The sequence below is a fragment of the Schistocerca cancellata genome, chromosome 3, assembly GCF_023864275.1.
Source record: "Schistocerca cancellata isolate TAMUIC-IGC-003103 chromosome 3, iqSchCanc2.1, whole genome shotgun sequence".
In the NCBI taxonomy this organism is placed as follows: domain Eukaryota; kingdom Metazoa; phylum Arthropoda; class Insecta; order Orthoptera; family Acrididae; genus Schistocerca; species Schistocerca cancellata.
In genome coordinates, this window is record NC_064628.1 from 206,214,140 (window position 1) to 206,232,968 (window position 18,829).

The 18,829-nt window shown below is 43.5% G+C and overlaps 1 protein-coding gene across 1 annotated transcript in view; it reads left to right on the plus strand.

The window, feature by feature from the left end:
* The window catches only part of LOC126174821 (peroxisomal membrane protein PMP34-like), a 75,358-nt gene extending 56,751 nt beyond the window's left edge, over positions 1 to 18,607 (plus strand). The window contains exons 6-8 of the mRNA XM_049921199.1: positions 9,196 to 9,443; positions 10,672 to 10,739; positions 16,050 to 18,607. Coding sequence (XP_049777156.1) covers positions 9,196 to 9,443; positions 10,672 to 10,739; positions 16,050 to 16,209 — 476 coding nt within the window. The 3' untranslated portion in view covers positions 16,210 to 18,607. The remainder of the gene's footprint in view (positions 1 to 9,195; positions 9,444 to 10,671; positions 10,740 to 16,049) is intronic.
* Positions 18,608 to 18,829: the final 222 nt, after the last annotated feature.

Consider the following 18,829-nt stretch of genomic DNA (forward strand, 5'->3'; position numbering starts at 1 on the left):
GTCCAGATGACCAGTATAATGGTCACAGGTTAATGTTTTATCATTTGCTAGGTAATCATTAAGAATAATTCCTTTCATATTTCAGAAACTTTTGTCATCTTCCTGGCAAATAAAATCTGCTTCAGGGTCATTCCATGAAGAGTGAAGATTTTGTTATGTGTACGTTGCATATTTAAACCTTTGCTATGTAAGGTCTATTAGGATTTTTCTTTTTAATGTTAATACTTCAGTGTAATGTTTAGAAATATTTATCTTTCTGTTGATGAGGAATACCTGCAGTGGACCCATTGTTGATTTGTGTGTTCTGTTTTGTGTAGATGTTCTTCAGTGCTTTTGTCATTAATGGTGATGAGTGTTTATTTTCTTTTGGTGATCATTTTACCCTTTTAAATGTGCTGATGTACTGCATATAAGTTTTTAAGAGTCTAGTTGCCATTGTTCAAATTGTTCTACAGTGTTCAGGTAAGTATTTTTTAATTGTATGTGTAATTAGATTGCATTCCCGCAGCAACCACTTGAAAATGGCTAAATTGGAACTGTGGGAAATAAATATATTCAGAGTTACAGGTAAAAACATTATCACTTAATCCAGTGAATCTGTGAAACCAGTTCAAAAGAAATTCACTTATCACCACCACATTTTCCAAGCCAGACCTTTTCATCTTTCCATTGTACAGAGACATTGATTCTTTTGTAAACCCTCTTCGCCAGTTTTGTAAAGGCCTCATTGCTACTGCTGTGGAGGCCGAGTTGCCACTGTTACAGTAGGCCGAGATTGTGAAATGGCTTCTGGTACAGTACACCACTAAGACAATTTCTCTGTGCTGCCACTATTACACAGCTATGTCTGGGTCAGGTAACAGGATAGGAGAACGAAGGTTCTACAACACTCCAACAAATTAGTAAAGTAGTCTCAGAAATGAGTTAAAAGTTTTACTTTTCTTTGTGACTAATTGATTATTGAAGTCTGTAACACTGCTTGTAATGTAACACTAAAAAGGCCCTCAATGGCCAAGTGAAAATAATCGTAGGTAAACTTCACAGTACATAGTAATTGCAATTACAACTACTGTCTGTCCGATTCTAAGAGTTCAGTAAATAACATTCCCTGTCAAAGTCAGCCCTGGACGATGATATACAACCAAGTGGGAGAGAGCTGCTCTTCTATCTTCTGAGTAGGCTTCTGTCTGTTGCCATCCAGTCATTGGCAGATTGTACTCAGCCAGCAATTGGCTGAGGCAAAGTCGATATCTTCATCCTCAGCGCCGCCCGTGGTGCTGATGGAACTCACGCAAGTGGCGAGTCTCTATGGCACTGGCACCTGCTTGCATCATTGCACCTGTGGTGCTCTTGCCCTGGTTGTGTCTCGTTCAGATGACACAGAAGATTCCATTGCACTTCATTCAAATACTCCAGAGATCAATATGCTTCTTATCCACCATCTCCTGTCTTGGTAAAACATTTTGGCATTGAGAGTAGCATACCTTCCATGCAGTGTCTCATGTGTCCCACAACAAGGAAAACATAAAATCCCTGTTCTAAAAGCAATATTCCTCTGTAATGTATGAGGCATAATAAGTGTAAATCTGTTTTTTTAAGAAATTAATTATCTGGAGCCAAAATACAGAGTAGTTACACATGTACACATGAGGAAAAAAAAACAGGTGTAATGTTCTTTGTTGGTTATTAATTAAGTTACAAAAACACATTGATTATAATTAATTATTGTATGAACCTGTGGTGTCGCTAGTTTGTATCGACCATGAAACTTAATATCTGTGAACTCTACTTTAGTCAGTTCTTTGTTACACTTCATTCTGTACGGACGCAGTTTCAAGTGTAAATATATACGAGCTAAGACACATATGGGAATTAAGTTTTCTATATCCCGATTATCAATCCCGTTCCCATGGTGGTGACCTCGCAGTTCGTTCGTGTTTCGCATCTTCCGCGCCATTGTTTATGCAACAGGTTACATGCACTACACAATGACCATACCAAACAATGCCTTGTTTGAAGATGTGGAAGCACAACTCCGCTCACAGAGTTTCGTCGTTTCTTTGCCAACGGCGTATTCATCATTTACGCACAGTGATTCACGTTCTCAACCAACGCCGTGTGCTAACCTCATTAGTTTTCAATGGTCGACAACTATGCCATTAGAGCGAACAATGGACTCAGGCTTCGTGTCAGCGGATTATGCCCATCCAACAGTGAATTGTGAACTGAACAATATTTCGAATTGTGTCTCTTCAAATTGAGTGTTTCAGGAACAAAGTGATCTCCATTCAAACACGTGTTTAGCCACCCACCGGCATGCTACATCAGTTACTGTCGGGTAGTGTGCAACGCCGCCATTACTACAACCCGTGCTGGATCCGTTCCACGCACATGGTGTTCCAGTTGTGTCCAATTTACATGCACAATTCAGTGTTTCACGTAACATGGACCCCTTACCTCACCTCAGTGGTCCGCCACATACACTACAGGCATGTTACACATCAGATAGTTTCCACACGGGTGGCATTCTCAATCCCCCCCCCCCACATACCCCCCTCACTTGCGGGGGGGTCCTCGTTCCCGGTCACTCAACCGCCTGCCGCGCCCACAGTATGGCCTGTGTCTGCCACGCCGGTCTCTTGCCTTGTTCCGGAAGCGGGTCGTTTCCATCCAGCACTCGTCACTCATGGTCCAGTTTCCGGGCCCCCCTCGTGTGCCATCTGCCCATTTCCACGGTACTGTCCATGCCTGCCGCGCCATGTTTTCGTGACACACAGTCAACTATACCAGCTGCCGTAACTACACATTCACTCGCCTGGTTCAAATCCAGGCCTACTGCGCCAGTCTATGACTTAACCTCAGATTAGCCGCTTCCCCAGGACACACCGAAGCCACCATCGTCACCCCCTCCTGGCCGCTTGCCGAAGCTACCGCCCTTATATGAGGAGAACCCGGCATTGTGGTTCACGCTCATTGAACATCTGTTCAAGTTACATCATGTGTCTGATGAAAACTCAAAGATTCTCTGCCTCGTCGCACACCTCCACGACCACTCAGATTTGATTTGTGACCTGCTCCTTTCGCCGCCGCCTGCACCAAAATATGAGTTTGCAAAGAAGACTATAATGGAACGACTTGCCTGCTTGCCACAAGAGTTAATAATCAAGATTCTCTACGAGGAGCATCTGGGGGAATGCACCCCCTCACAATTCTGGCGTTGCCTTCGATTGCTTGTGAACGAGCATACCATGCCTGATGCCACACTATGGGCTGTGTAGTCTGCCAAACTGTCTACCGATCTACAGATCCGTCAGTTACCACTGTTGTTAGAGTCCATCGGCTCCTGCCTATGCATTGCTGAACAGTTGTATTCGCTGCTGCGGCAACATCAGCCAGTTCATTCCACACTGTTCATCGGCACAGCCACCCCCACATACTGGCCTTTGGCTGGCAGAGGCAGGGCTTGCTCCGCCATCACCTCGCCTACTTCTCCTGGCAGCGTCTCTCCACTGTCCGAGCACTCCAGGATCGCCCATGCACCTTACGTACTGGTCTATTTACCAGAACAAATCAACGAGGACAAGCTGCCCCCGCTGTCGTAGTCTCCACCTCCTCCTCACCCAGCTCACCCTTTCTGCTGAAGTGTTCAGCGATGACGCCAAGAAGTGCAGGTTGCCATGCCAACACCCAAACGCTGACCGCAGGAACTAAGAGACGCTGAGTCCTGCGGGGAACCTAACAAGCGTCCCCTTACATTACACTTCGTTCACTCGTCCACCCGGTCGAGTGGTTGTCTCTATGTGACTGACATTGCATCAGGTCTAGCTTTTCTGGTCGACACTGGTGTTGATGTGTCGATCATACCTACTTCGATGGCTCCACCCGCCTCTTCACAGACAGTCACTTCTACGAGCTGTCAACTCAACAATGTTACCTACCTCGGGCTCAGTAAAGGTACGGTGACCCCATCTCCTTCTCTCCGTTTTCCGTGGAAGTTCTAATTTGCCAACATCAATGAACCGATCCTCTGTATGGATTTTTTTTTCTCATTACAAACTATCTCTGAATGTCATACAGGGTTCAGTGCTCCATCATCTTACGAACACTCACATACCGTGCACCCCCACCTATGTCCAACTCTCTATTTCCACCACAACATACGATATCATACACGAGTGCTGTGCCCTCGTGGGCAACATATGTGACCTGCATTACTGATCTACTGTCAGAATATGACTCGGTGACGTAACTCCACCAGGACAATGAGAAGTTGACACAACGCATCACATCCACTGACAGTGAGCTCATCGCAGCTCGTACCTCACTTCTGCAACTGCAGTCCACGGCACCGCCACCTAAACAAAATTGCTCGGCCAAGCCTAGCTCGAACTCTCACCAGGTTAGTCCACAAACTTTACTTGCATGTGACGTTCCAATCCCCCCATTGCGCTCGCCTCATCCAGTGCCATGTGTTTCAAACAGTGCTGCTAATGACAGTCGTGCACGTTGCGACCAGGCCCACTTCTCTGACAGCTACCGTGCGTGTTGATAAAAGCTCCCCCTCTCTCACTAACCGGCCACATGACCCAGCGGCCACTGTGGCCCCATGTGCGACGCCAGCGCTGCTTTCGCCCATGCCGGTTGTCCAGTGCAAGGTTAACAGCGGACAGTCGCTGCTCGTTCCCCTTCACTCGGTGCTGAGCATGCACGCACCCCCTCCACACAAGCGCACGCCACACTCCTGTAAGAGACATGTGACTTTTGTGCTACCTTTCCCCACTTGCACCATCGGCTATACCTCGTCACACCCTACTCGTCCAAAGACTTGGTGCCAGGGCATTAACCAATCTTATGTGCAGTTCTCAGTTTCTTCCGTCACTGACTGAATGACACTCTAGATAGTTACCACTGCCGGCCCACCTATTAGGCTTAAGGTCCGACGGCTCAACCCTATCAAGTTGCACGTGGCCCGGCAGCAAATGAATAAACTTTTGGCGACAGGTGTTTTGCAACCTTCAGACAGGAACTGGTCTTCACCAATCCACCTCGTCCCCAAACACGATGGATCGTTTTGAATGTGCAGCGATTACAGACGCTTAAACGCTTGTACCATCGTGGACAATTACCCAATGCCGAACATCAATGACTTCACTCATGTTATCGGGTGCCTCAATTTTCAGTGTTATTGAATTTAAACGCACCTACCACCAGATTCCTGTAGTGCCGGAAGACATTCCTAAGACGGTTATTATCACGCCGCTCAGTTTATTCCAATACCACTTCATACCGTTCGGCCTAAAGAACGCAGCGCAAACGTGGCAACGTTTCATTGAATCTATCTTGCGACAGTTTGAGTTTTGCTTTGCTTATCTGGACAACATTCTTGTTTTCAGCAGCTCAGTGGAGGAACTTGAAAATCATCTGTCTACAGTCCTCCAGACCTTGAACCTCCAATGGTGTTAAGGTCAACAAAGACAAGTTTCAGTTGCACCAGGCATCGGTCTCCTTCCTAGGTTATTCCGTCTCCGCTGATGGTATACAGCCTCCCAGATCTCGTGTGCAGGCTATCGCGTCTCTGCCGCCACTGGCTACTTAGAAAGAGTTATGCTGTTTCCTCGGCACCATCAATTACAATCGTCGCCTTCTGCCGCCGCTGTTCAGGCACCCCTGATGGATGCGCTATCAGGCAAACAAACTTTTGGTATCAAACCCATCTCTTGGACTGCTCTGATGCTAGGGGCCTTCAAGGCTCTCAAGACTTCTTTTGCTCGTGCTGTGACACTCGCTCCCCCCTACCGCTCGGCCAAGTTATTCATCACTACAGACACCAGCGACATCGCGGTGGGGGCAATGTTGCAACAACGCAAGGGGACACGGTTTCTCCCCTTCATTTCTTGAAACTATCTACGGTTCAGAGAAAATATTCTGCTTTCGATAAAGAGCTCCTTGCTGTTTATGAGGCAATCAAACATTTCCGCCCCGAGGGACGTTCGTTTTTCGTCCTCACCAACCACAAACCACTGGCACAAGCGTTCTGCAACCCACCTGAGGACCCACCCCATCATTGTTACCGCCTCCTTGACCTGGTTTGTCAATTCACAATGGACTTCCGTTACATCAAGGGTGCAGATAACATCACTGTGGATTTCTTCTCGCGGATCGGTGCTGTTTCCTGCATCGTTGATGTTTCCGATCTGGCCTCCGTCCAAGCTTCTGACGAAGCTTCTCAGGCTCTCCTACGAGACCCACAAACATCACTTGTTTTCACAAAGGCTAAATTTCCTGGCGTTTCCGACAAGGTGTGATGTGATTCTTCGACTGGCACCCTACGCCCTATGCTTCCACCTGGGCTGAGCCGACAGGTTTTTGATGCCCTGCATAACATAGCCCACCCGGGCATTCGAGCTGCCACACGTCTCATGTCAGAACGTTTTGTTTGGAAGAATATCAAACGGGACGGTCAAACCTGGGTACGCAGCTGTGTCACTTGCTAGCGCAACAAGATCAGTCGCCAACCTGCCCGCCTCTGGGCAAGTTCTACTTTCCCACAGTATGATTCCGTCACGTACATATTGTCTGATCAGGCCTCTTCCTCCTTTGGAGAGCCGTAGATATGTCTTGTCAACTATCAAACGTTTGTCTCGCTGGGTTGAGGCTGTCCCTCTCCCTAACATTACTGCTGAGACAGTAGTCAAGGCTTTAATTGGCTCGTGGATCGCTCATTTCGGGTGCCCGACCACTATCACCACCAATCAGGGTCAACAGTTCGAATCCTCGAATCCTCCCTTTTCACCATCCTCTGCAATATCTGTGGTATTTAAAAAGTACACACTACCGCCAATCAGCCACAAAGCAATGGGTTGATGGAGAGATGGCACCGCACCCTCAAGATGGCCCTTCGATGTCACGATTGTCTCTGGTCGGAAGCTCTCCCATGGGTGCTATTTGGTCTACACTCGACCTATAAACCTGACCTACAGGGGACTATATCCGAATTTGTTTTCGGCGAGAATCCAGCCCTACCAGGGGAACTTATTCTTCCCCTAGATTAGCGAGGATCTTCCCCCCCTCGCCAGATTTCATTAGCCGGATGTGCACGCATTTTCAACAAATGCTTTTGCACCTGCCCATCAGTTTCTCACCGCCCGAGACTTGCGTTCCCACTGCACTCTCCAACTGCTCCCATGTCATGGTGTGTGATGATGCGGTTAGGCAGCCTCTTCAACCTCCTTATCTTGGCCACTACAGCGTCCTGTGCCTGGGGGACATGACTTTTGATATCATGATTAAAGACCGCACACACAGTTTCTCTGCATCACCTGAAACCAGCTTTTGTTGACCCTGATGGTCTCACACTGCCGTTGTCGGACTCTGCAGATGATCCATCGTTGATCGCGCGCACACCTCTTCCGCTGAAAACTGTTCACCACCGTTCGCTGGTTTCCCGACCTCGCTCCCTGTTTCACCTTGCGCAGGTTTCGCGCACTCATCTCCAACATCGGAGACACACACACACCTCCTATCAGTTTGTCCTGCAACGTGCTGCCGCACCGAGTGAACGACGTTTCTGTAGTGACGTTCGACAACTGAGGGCTCATTCTTTTGACAGATACTGTGGCCCCACCATCGGACAGTCCCTTACACATCAATATTGCACACAACCTCACACTCCCATGCGCGAGTGTGACCGAGCATCTCTACGTGCTTTTATTTCTGCAGATGGCTCAATCCGCTTATGGGCCCCACACGCCTCCACCACACCATTGACCGCCTCACGCACTTACTCCTGGGCCGGCCGCCATCTCATCTGGCCACGGTGGTTGACTGACTATGAAGTGGACCTGCCTCTTGCCGCTTCGCCAGCACAACCCACCTCGTTAGAGATGGAAGTAGTTGTGGTGTGCTTGCCTACACGTACGATTTCCATCTAGGCCCACACGTCCTCACCCTTAGACATCTGTAGTACTTCGCACCACGGGCGGGGGTGGGGGGTGGGGGGGGGGGCTGTGTGGCATCAATAGTTCGTATCGACCACAGAAACTTAATATCTGTGAACTGTAAGTGCTCTGTCGAGCCTTCATCTTAACTTTACTTTAGTCAGTTCTTTGTTATGCTTCATTCTGTACACACACAGTGTCAAGTGTAAATATGTATGAGCTAATATATCTAAAAAAGAATGATGAGACTTACTAAACAAAAGCGCTGGCAGGTTGATAGACACACAAACATACACACAAAATTCAAGCTTTCGCAACCAACGGTTGCCTCATCAGGAAAGAGGGAAGAAGAGGGAAAGAGCTAAGACATATATGGTAATTAAGTTTTCTATATCCCGATTACCGATCCCGTTCCCATAAACCCCTTGCAACTGGTCATTGGACTGGAAATAATTTTCATTATTAGAGGTGGAAAATTTATATGGACCACCTAGTATATTACACCACTCGCACAGGATTATAACAGTAAAAGGACCTATACTTTACCAAAACTATGAAATTCCGTTCACAATGTAAGCTATAAATTTCTAAATAAAAATTCATCTGTGGATCAAAAGAAGCAGTCCAGAATATTGAGTTTCTTCATGAATTTAATTTAGTAGTTCATCAAAGATCTTACATTAAATAACTAAAGACCAAAGATTTGGAAAACTTCCTAAGCTTAAGCTAGTTTTCATGAAGAAAAATTAGATCATTTTCATTCTAGGTAGTGAACAACCATTTAATACCATATCATCAGTAAGTAAAACATATTACAAGTCAATAAACAAGTATTAATTTGGCTGTTAACATATTGGGATCATAGGAAATTTCATGGGAACAACGCCGATTTTAAAATAACAAGTAAGTCAATCCACTTCAGAAATCATTAATTTAATGATAACCTATGCATCAGACGTGCATGAAGAAAAATGTTTTCGTGCGCGCACGCACACGTGCACACGCGCGCGCGCACACACACACACACACACACACACACACACACACAGAGAGAGAGAGAGAGAGAGAGAGAGAGAGAGAGAGAGAGAGAGAGAGAGATATCAGTTCTTCTAGAGGTGGTGTGTTAAACAGCATGGACTTCTTAATTGTTGTGAAGTTAGTTTGGATAAGTTGGTGATGACTTATCTACATTGTTCTTGTTCATCATGAGTTATCTGTATCATAGAGCAGTACTAACTATTTTTTTCTGTTTATATAGATGGCCTCATGAGAGTAGCTCGCAATGAAGGTGTGGGTTCGCTATGGAGTGGTACTCTGCCTTCATTATTACTTGTTGTGAACCCTGCTCTTCAGTTTATGGTGTACGAGTCATTGAAAAGGCACATGAGAGCTGTGTACGGACCAACAGAAACAAGTGGTTGGGTCTATTTTCTTATGGGAGCAGTGGCAAAAGCTGTTGCTACAATATTGACTTACCCACTTCAGATTGTGCAGACAAAACTTAGGGTAAAGTGTTAATATTGTTATTAGAATAATAATAATTATTATTATTATTATAAAACAGGTTAACAAGTAAAAAGTTTCTGATGGTACTGAACCATAGTCATACAGTATTTTTTGAAAGAACACACCGCCATTTGGCTTAATATTACTGCGTTTTTCTTCTGTACAATCTAGATTATGGCTTTTATGCCACTGTTGAGTACAGTGCTAAAAGTTCTTAGACCATTAACATGTCATATCTGGTACAATGAAATCAGTTGGCTTTGGGCTGACTTTACAAGATATTATTTGTTAACGGTCTAAGAACTTTTAGCTTTGTACTTGATAATGGCATAAAAGCCGAAATCTAGATTGTACAGAAGAAAAATTCAGTAATTTAGTCAAATGGTGGTGTATTCTTTCGAAAACAAATGGTTACTATGACAGTATTTTTCATATTTTCTAGATATTTTCCATAAATAGTCTTGAACCAATTAAAATTAACATTATCTGACTGTAACATGCATAATTTAAAAATATTAGAATCAGAGCATTAAGAATCTGCCATCTGTGTCTTTTGAAACATTTTAAGGAAATACCATTCTGCTAGACATTGGGACACACAGTAAACCGAGGAGATAAATTTGTTAATACTGCACCATCTGTGGTTTGTAGAACATATCCTGAAACATAACTTTTAATCAGCTTCTTTGCCATTACACACTGCTGATCAATTAGTTATACATTAGTGAGAGGATGTGGAAGTGGGAGTAATAGATGAAAACTACTAGCAGCTGATTGACAAGATTGTAATAAATTGAATGTCAGCTTCAATCTTTGTGTAACTTGAAACCTCTGATCCTGTTGTGAGTTTTTCCACCATTTTTATTTCAATAGAATCTGTAATTATTCTGAGCCAGATATTTGGACAATGTGCCATGATAGCAGCTTCTTATTTCGTATTGATACTTCAGGCATTTCTACTTGACACTCAGTTTGTTCAGCCATTTCAGTTGGATGTGCTGTTGATTTTATTTGCACCTCTTCTCAGTTGTGCAGGTGTATAGAAAATAGTCTGTTGGAGTTTATTTATTGTTGTTTATTTGAAAATTTACTTGTAGTAAGAAACTAGCCTTTCCTTTGTTATGATACTCCAAAGAAGAGTGTGACTGGGCAGCAGGAAATGTTGAAAAAATTGTGAATGCAGTGGCTCTTCAAAGGGATTCACTTTTTTTTTAATTTCATTTTGCAGCATGGGCACAATTTCAAAGATTTGACTTCTGATGCTGGGATGATTGAAATGACTTTATACTTACTCAGGTAAGAATTATGCTTCTTGTTACCACAGTTAATGCAACTCTACTGTCCTATGCTCCTATATAAGAACTGAGAACAGCCAAGAAAGAGACTTCAAAGGTGCTCTGAAAGCAATATTGTTAGCAATTTCAAATGAGTTATGAAATGTGAATAGTAAACTGTTTGGAGCTGAAAACACATCATACCGAACATATGACTAGATAGGATGCTGATGCACATTTCTGTGACTTTAATAAATTAAAAGCAGTAATATTTAAGAAGCTTTAATTTGGTAACTTGGTGGGGATTTTTTGGAACTTGATATTTCTGTGGTGTATGGAATGGGAAAAGTGACTATATGACTTTCAGTCTACACTATGCAAGGAGCAAGGTGGTGGTTGAAATTGGCATGCAGCCTTCTGAAGCATATATAAAACATTAATCATCTGATCATTCAAATATCATTACCTCTTGTACTTCTCACTTGTAATGTATCAATATTACAAAGCCAATAGAGCAGTAGTTCCAACGAGTGATCAGTCTTTCCCCCCCCCCCCCCCCCCCCCCCCCCCCAAATAATGTTATTGAAACATCGTTGAAATGTTTTACGGAATTGCACTTGCCCAGAAATAAATTCAAACACACTTTCTTGGACAGTTCAACTGTTATTTTTCAGTGTATTTAGTATTCTTTATGTAGCAAATTATCTAAAAGTTTGTGTTACACTGGTTTGTGGTATTATTGTCACTAAACAGTTAGCTGTAGCGTGCACAATGTACACAATGAAACAAATACTGTAACAGAAACTTTATTTTACAGTACCAGAATTAATTTTCTTAATTAAAAAAGTGTGTGTGTGTGTGTGTGAAAGATGATGAGACTTACCAAACAAAAGCACTGGCAGGTCGATAGACACACAAACATACACACAAAATTCAAGCTTTCGCAACAAACGGTTGCTTCATCAGGAAAGAGGGAAGGAGAGGGAAAGACGAAAGGATGTGGGTTTTAAGGGAGAGGGTAAGGAGTCATTCCAATCCCGGGAGCGGAAAGACTTACCTTAGGGGGGAAAAAAAGGACAGGTATACACTCGCTCGCGCGCGCGCGCGCGCGCGCGCGCGCGCGTACACACACACACACACACACACACACACACACACACACACACACACACACACACCCATCCGCACATACACAGACACAAGCAGACATTTGTAAAGGCAAAGTGTTTGGGCAGAGATGTCGGTCGAGGCAGAAGTACAGAGGCAAAGATGTTGTTGAAAGACAGGTGAGGTATGAGTGGCGGCAACTTGAAATTAGCGGAGGTTGAGGCCTGGCGGATAACGAGAAGAGAGGATATACTGAAGGGCAAGTTCCCATCTCCAGAGTTCCGACAGGTGGGTGTTTGTGGGAAGTATCCAGATAACCCGGACGGTGTAACACTGTGCCAAGATGTGCTGGCCATGCACCAAGGCATGTTTAGCCACAGGGTGATCCTCATTACCAACAAACACTGTCTGCCTGTGTCCATTCATGCGAATGGACAGTTTGTTGCTGGTCATTCCTACATAGAAAGCTTCACAGTGTAGGCAGGTCAGTTGGTAAATCACGTGGGTGCTTTCACACGTGGCTCTGCCTTTGATCGTGTACACCTTCCGGGTTACAGGACTGGAGTAGGTGGTGGTGGGAGGGTGCATGGGACAGGTTTTACATCGGGGGCGGTTACAAGGCTAGGAGCCAGAGGGTAGGGAAGGTGGTTTGGGGATTTCATAGGGATGAACTAAGAGGTTACGAAGGTTAGGTGGACGGCGGAAAGACACGCTTGGTGGAGTGGGGAGGATTTCATGAAGGATGGATCTCATTTCAGGGCAGGATTTGAGGAAGTCATATCCCTGCTGGAGAGCCACATTCAGAGTCTGATCCAGTCCTGGAAAGTATCCTGTCACAAGTGGGGCACTTTTGGGGTTCTTCCGTGGGAGGTTCTGGGTTTGAAGGGATGAGGAAGTGGCTCTGGTTATTTGCTTCTGTACCAGGTCGGGAGGGTAGATGCGGGATGTGAAAGCTGTTTTCAGGTTGTTGGTGTAATGGTTCAGGGATTCCGGACTGGAGCAGATTTGTTTGCCACGAAGACCTAGGCTGTAGGGAAGGGACCGTTTGATGTGGAATGGGTGGCAGCTGTCATAATGGAGGTACTGTTGCTTGTTGGTGGGTTTGATGTGGACGGACGTGTGAAGCTGGCCATTGGACAGATGGAGGTCAACGTCAAGGAAAGTGGCATGGGATTTAGAGTAGGACCAGGTGAATCTGATGGAACCAAAGGAGTTGAGGTTTTAGAGGAAATTCTGGAGTTGTTCTTCACTGTGAGTCCAGATCATGAAGATGTCATCAATAAATCTGTACCAAACTTTGGGTTTGCAGGCCTGGGTAACCAAGAAGGTTCCTCTAAGCGACCCATGAATAGGTTGGCGTATGAGGGGGCCATCCTGGTATCCATGGCTGTTCCCTTTAATTGTTGGTAGGTCTGGCCTTCAAAAGTGAAGTAGTTGTGGGTTAGGATGAAGCTGGCTAAGGTCTACATCTACATCTACATCTACATCTACATCCATACTCCGCAAGCCACCTGACGGTGTGTGGCGGAGGGTACCTTGAGTACCTCTATCGGTTCTCCCTTCTATTCCAGTCTCGTATTGTTCATGGAAAGAAGGATTGTCGGTATGCTCTGTGTGGGCTCTAATCTCTCTGATTTTATCCTCATGGTCTCTTCGCGAGATATATGTAGGAGGGAGCAATATACTGCTTGACTCTTCGGTGAAGGTATGTTCTCGAAACTTTGACAAAAGCCCGTACCCAGCTACTGAGCGTCTCTCCTGCAGTGTCTTCCACTGGAGCTTATCTATCATCTCCGTAACGCTTTCGCGATTACTAAATGATCCTGTAACGAAGTGCGCTGCTCTCCGTTGGATCTTCTCTATATCTTCTATCAACCCTATCTGGTACGGATCCCACACTGCTGAGCAGTATTCAAGCAGTGGGCGAACAAGCGTACTGTAAACTACTTCCTTTGTTTTCGGATTGCATTTCCTTAGGATTCTTCCAATGAATCTCAGTCTGGCATCTGCTTTACCGACGATCAACATTATATGATCATTCCATTTTAAATCACTCCTAATGCGTACTCCCAGATAATTTATGGTATTAACTGCTTCCAGTTGCTGACCTGCTATTTTGTAGCTAAATGATAAAGGATCTATCTTTCTGTGTATTCTCAGCACATTACACTTGTCTACATTGAGATTCAATTGCCATTCCCTGCACCATGAGTCAATTCGCTGCAGATCCTCCTGCATTTCAGTACAATTTTCCATTGCTACAACCTCTCGATACACCACAGCATCATCTGCAAAAAGCCTCAGTGAACTTCCGATGTCATCCACCAGGTCATTTATGTGTATTGTGAATAGCAACGGTCCTATGACACTCCCCTGCGGCACACCTGAAATCACTCTTACTTCGGAAGACTTCTCTCCATTGAAAATGACAAAGGTAATGAGGAAAGAGGTTTTAGGTAGGGTGGCAGGTGATCGGCGTGAAAGGAAGTGCTCCATTGCAGCGAGGCCCTGGACGTGTGGAATATTTGTGTATAAGGAAGTGGCATCAATGGTTACAAGGATGGTTTCCGGGGGTAACAGACTGGGTAAGGATTCCAGGCGTTCGAGAAAGTGGTTGGTGTCTTTGATGAAGGATGGGAGACTGCATGTAATGGGTTGAAGGTGTTGATCTACGTAGGCAGAGATACGTTCTGTGGGGGCTTGTTAACCAGCTACAATGGGGCGGCTGGGATGATTGGGTTTGTGAATTTTAGGAAGAAGGTAAGGGTGCGGGGTGTCGGTGGGGTCAGGAGGTTGATGGAGTCAGGTGAAAGGTTTTGTAGGGGCCTAAGGTTCTGAGGATTCCTTGAAGCTCCGCCTGGACATCAGGAATGGGATTACCTTTGCAAACTTTGTATGTGGTGTTGTCTGAAAGCTGACGCAGTCCCTCAGCCACATACTCCCGACGATCAAGTACCACTGTCATGGAACCCTTTTCCGCCGGAAGAATGACGATGGAACGGTCAGCCTTCAGATCACGGATAGCTTGGGCTTCAGCAGTGGTGATGTTGGGAGTAGGATTAAGGTTTTTTTATGAAGGATTGAGAGGCAAGGCTGGAAGTCAGAAATTCCTGGAAGGTTTGGAGGGGGTGATTTTGAGGAAGAGGAGGTGGGTCCCACTGTGACGGAGGACGGAACTGTTCCAGGCAGGATTCAATTTGGATAGTGTCTTGGGGAGTTGGATCATTAGTAGTATGATTAGGATCATTTTTCTTCGTGGCAAAGTGATATTTCCAGCAGAGAGTACGAGTGTAGGACAGTAAATCCTTGATGAGGGCTGTTTGATTGAATCTGGGAGTGGGGCTGAAGGTGAGGCCTTTGGATAGGACAGAGGTTTCGGATTGGGAGAGAGGTTTGGAGGAAAGGTTAACTACTGAATTAGGGTGTTGTGGTTCCAGATTGTGTTGATTGGAATTTTCAGGTTTTGGAGGGAGTGGAGCTGGAAGTGGGAGATTGAGTAGATGGGAGAGACTGGGTTTGTGTGCAATGAGAGGAGGTTGAGGTTTGCTGGAAAGATTGTGAAGGGTGAGTGAGTTGCCTTTCCGGAGGTGGGCTTGTCTGACATTTGGCATTACCCTCAAAGGCCTCACACTTAAAGTTCCCATCTCTGGCTGCAACCCTTCTTTCCATCAGTCCCTATATCAGTTTCAAACTGAACAATCCATTGCCCTCACCCACCTAATCCTTCACCTACACATCAACTCAGCCGGTGTGGATGTGGGAGAGGAAAGATTGAGGACTTTTATTAAGGATAGGAGTTGACGGGTGTGTTCATTGGCTGAGTTGATGTGTAGCAAGCAGACATAGCTTGCGCCTGTATATGTGTGGATGGATATGTGTGTGTGTGCGCGAGTGTATACCCGTCCTTTTTTCCCCCTAAGGTAAGTCTTTCCGCTCCCGGGATTGGAATGACTCCTTACCCTCTCCCTTAAAACCCAAATCCTTTCGTCTTTCCCTCTCCTTCCCTCTTTCCTGACGAGGCAACCGTTGGTTGCGAAAGCTAGAATTTTGTGTGTATGTTTGTGTTTGTTTGTATGTATATCGACGTGCCAGCGCTTTCGTTTGGTAAGCCAAATCATCTTTGTATGTGTGTATATATATATATATATATATATATATTTTTTTTGTGAGGCACATTTTACAGCATTGTTACTAATGTCTCTTTCCACTGTTTATCTTTTGGTAGGAAACATGGGGTTGGTGGACTCTTCAAGGGAATGGAATCTAAACTGCTTCAGACTGTTTTAACTGCTGCACTTATGTTTGCAACATATGAGAAGATTGCAGCATTTGTCTTCAAGTTGATGTTAAGTCATCAACAAACAGTAATTAAGAGAAATCATTAGGAAAATGGTTTATAAAGAGTAGAATTCGGTGTAGATACTAGTCTGTCTTACCTGAGAATACCAAAGGCCAGTAATCTTTAGAATGAATAACACTCAAAGAGTAGGCATTTCACGTAAGACATCCTCTTGTATGTATGACAGTGCTAAGCAGTCTTTATTTTGTTTGGTGGTGTATGAGTGTAGTGATCAGAAAAGTATTTGTGACACTTGCCAATGAAATTGTAATGATTTATATTTCTTATAGATAATATTGTGATCATTGAAAGTTGCAGTATTTCCATGTCATTAGCTCTCTTATTGTTCGTGTCATACTGTGTTTTTTTCTGTCTTTTCACTGCACACTCTTTGTCATACGATACTCTTGCCTATCTGTTCACTGGAGGATTTTGTATATGAATTTCCTTTTTACCTCTGTCATTAAGAGAAATCAAAGAAAGTAGAACGTCCTCTTCTGTCAAAAATTAAGTATTATTCTCACGAGTACAACCCAGTAGCATAGACATGAGATCATTTTCAAGAAGTGCGTTACAAGAAAATGTCAGAGATAAAGTTATAAAAATGATTAACATGAAATTAATTTCTCAGTAATGACAAATACGAAGATTAACCTCGTTAGTGTTCTCCATGTCTGTGTTGGCCAAATCAGACTAGGGGAGTTTCATTTCCCATTCTACACTGCAGTGCAGAATATTGCTGTTGATTTTGTTGGGTAGAATAATACATGCATTCCCTACAAATGAAATGGAGGTAAAAATCCAAAATGTCAAATGTTCATTCACTTACTTGCAGAAAAAAAAACTAATGTGGTAGACAGAGAGCTTGGAGCTATGTAGTTAACGAGGAAGGCTTTAAAGATCTGAAGGGACTTGCTGATGCCATAAGTAGAATATTTGTGATGGGGAACAGAGTGTGAGGTGAAGCCTGTGTAATTCAGCATTTTGTTATTTCCAGTGACACTTGAAGCTCACACAAACCATATAATTAACCATTCAACATGCCCTGCATCATACATTTTAATGCCTGCCAAAGTTTCATCTCTGTATAATCATTCCATAATTGATGAAAGGTTGGTATTTGTGTCTCTATTACAGATATATAATCTATTTTTAGCATAAATGTGCACTAATGTACATTCAGAACCACTCATTCTTAAAAAGCCACATTATATATAGCAATGCTTCCTCCTTACAGCAGATGAAGATTGCTCTCTAAAAAATTCCCATACCCACTGGTATTTCAGATGCTTTATGTGATCAAAACTACCTTGGTTTTTATTCCTCAAATTGAATGTGTAATCTATTACTGAAAAAGAAAAGTGACTGTGAGTCATTGAAGTACTGGCTGTCTGTCTTACAGCTTATTGCTCCAGATTTAGCACTGCCCTTTGTGGTGATTTGTGGGTACTTCTATTTTTATGTGGAAATTTAAGAAATATTGTTACTACTCGATTGGCGACTGTTATTACATGAATATTCTCTGGTGGTCTCAGGGAAACAAAATGGAAATTCAACACAACATTATACAGAACAGCACAAAAGTCATTTCATATATGACAAAGTAGGAAATAGTTTAACATTTTTAAGCCTATAGTTATTTCTTCTAATCAGTATGCACACCTTCGGAATCAGTCTGAAATTCCAAAAGTAATTCTCAGTGTTACGTAAAAATTATTTCCTTCCTTATTTTATCAATGAGAGGCAACTCTTGTGCCACTCAGTCTAAACTTCTTTTAGCCCAAGAACTGTATTGAAAGACAACTAAGTATGTCACTATCATTCATCACATTAGTATAACTCTTATATTGAACATATGTTAGTTTCACAAGGTCTTATTAGTTTCCATATTTGGAAACTGGAACATTGTGAAACCAGATGTATATTTTAATCTTTTTGTGTCATGGTTCATATTAAATAGGGAATATAACAGCTCTCTGTGTTTAGTATTGACACTGGATCAAAAATAATGAATATGTAAGACAATACTGCTTTTAGTAGATTAAGTTTTCTATATTTCCTTATATTACAGTGATGAAAGAAGCTACTATTTAATGTCAGCTAAATAGAGGGTGGAATATATCTTGTGTAACTTAAAACTATCCCTGTAAAAGCATTATTGTATTTATTGAACCTTTGCAGACATCCATTTATTTTGTTTCTGTTTAATTAGGAGACTATAAAACTGTGATTGTGTTGCCATTGAGCATATTTCTGTGATTTTTTACTATGCTTTAATTTACTGTAATTAAAAATATTTGTGAATAATGTTTCATGTAATAATTATCTCACCATATCACACTACAGCTGCAGAAAAAAACAGCAACTGACACTCTGCCATGTATAAATATTTTTTTGTACAGATAAATTTGTTCATTAAAATATTTGTTCCTTGAAACCAATAATCACATAGTGTGTCCTAGACTCAGATGATATATTACACAATCAGCAACAACTAAATGATGGAGGGGGGAGTAAAGAGAATCTGCTACCCAGACACACAGTAAGTCTACACAGGTTGTGATTCCAGTCTCCAGAGCATATTTATTCTATATGGAGGAAGGTGGTTCAATTAATGCACTAAACTCACTCGCTCAAGACCAGGGTTCAAGATTCCACAGGTTTGC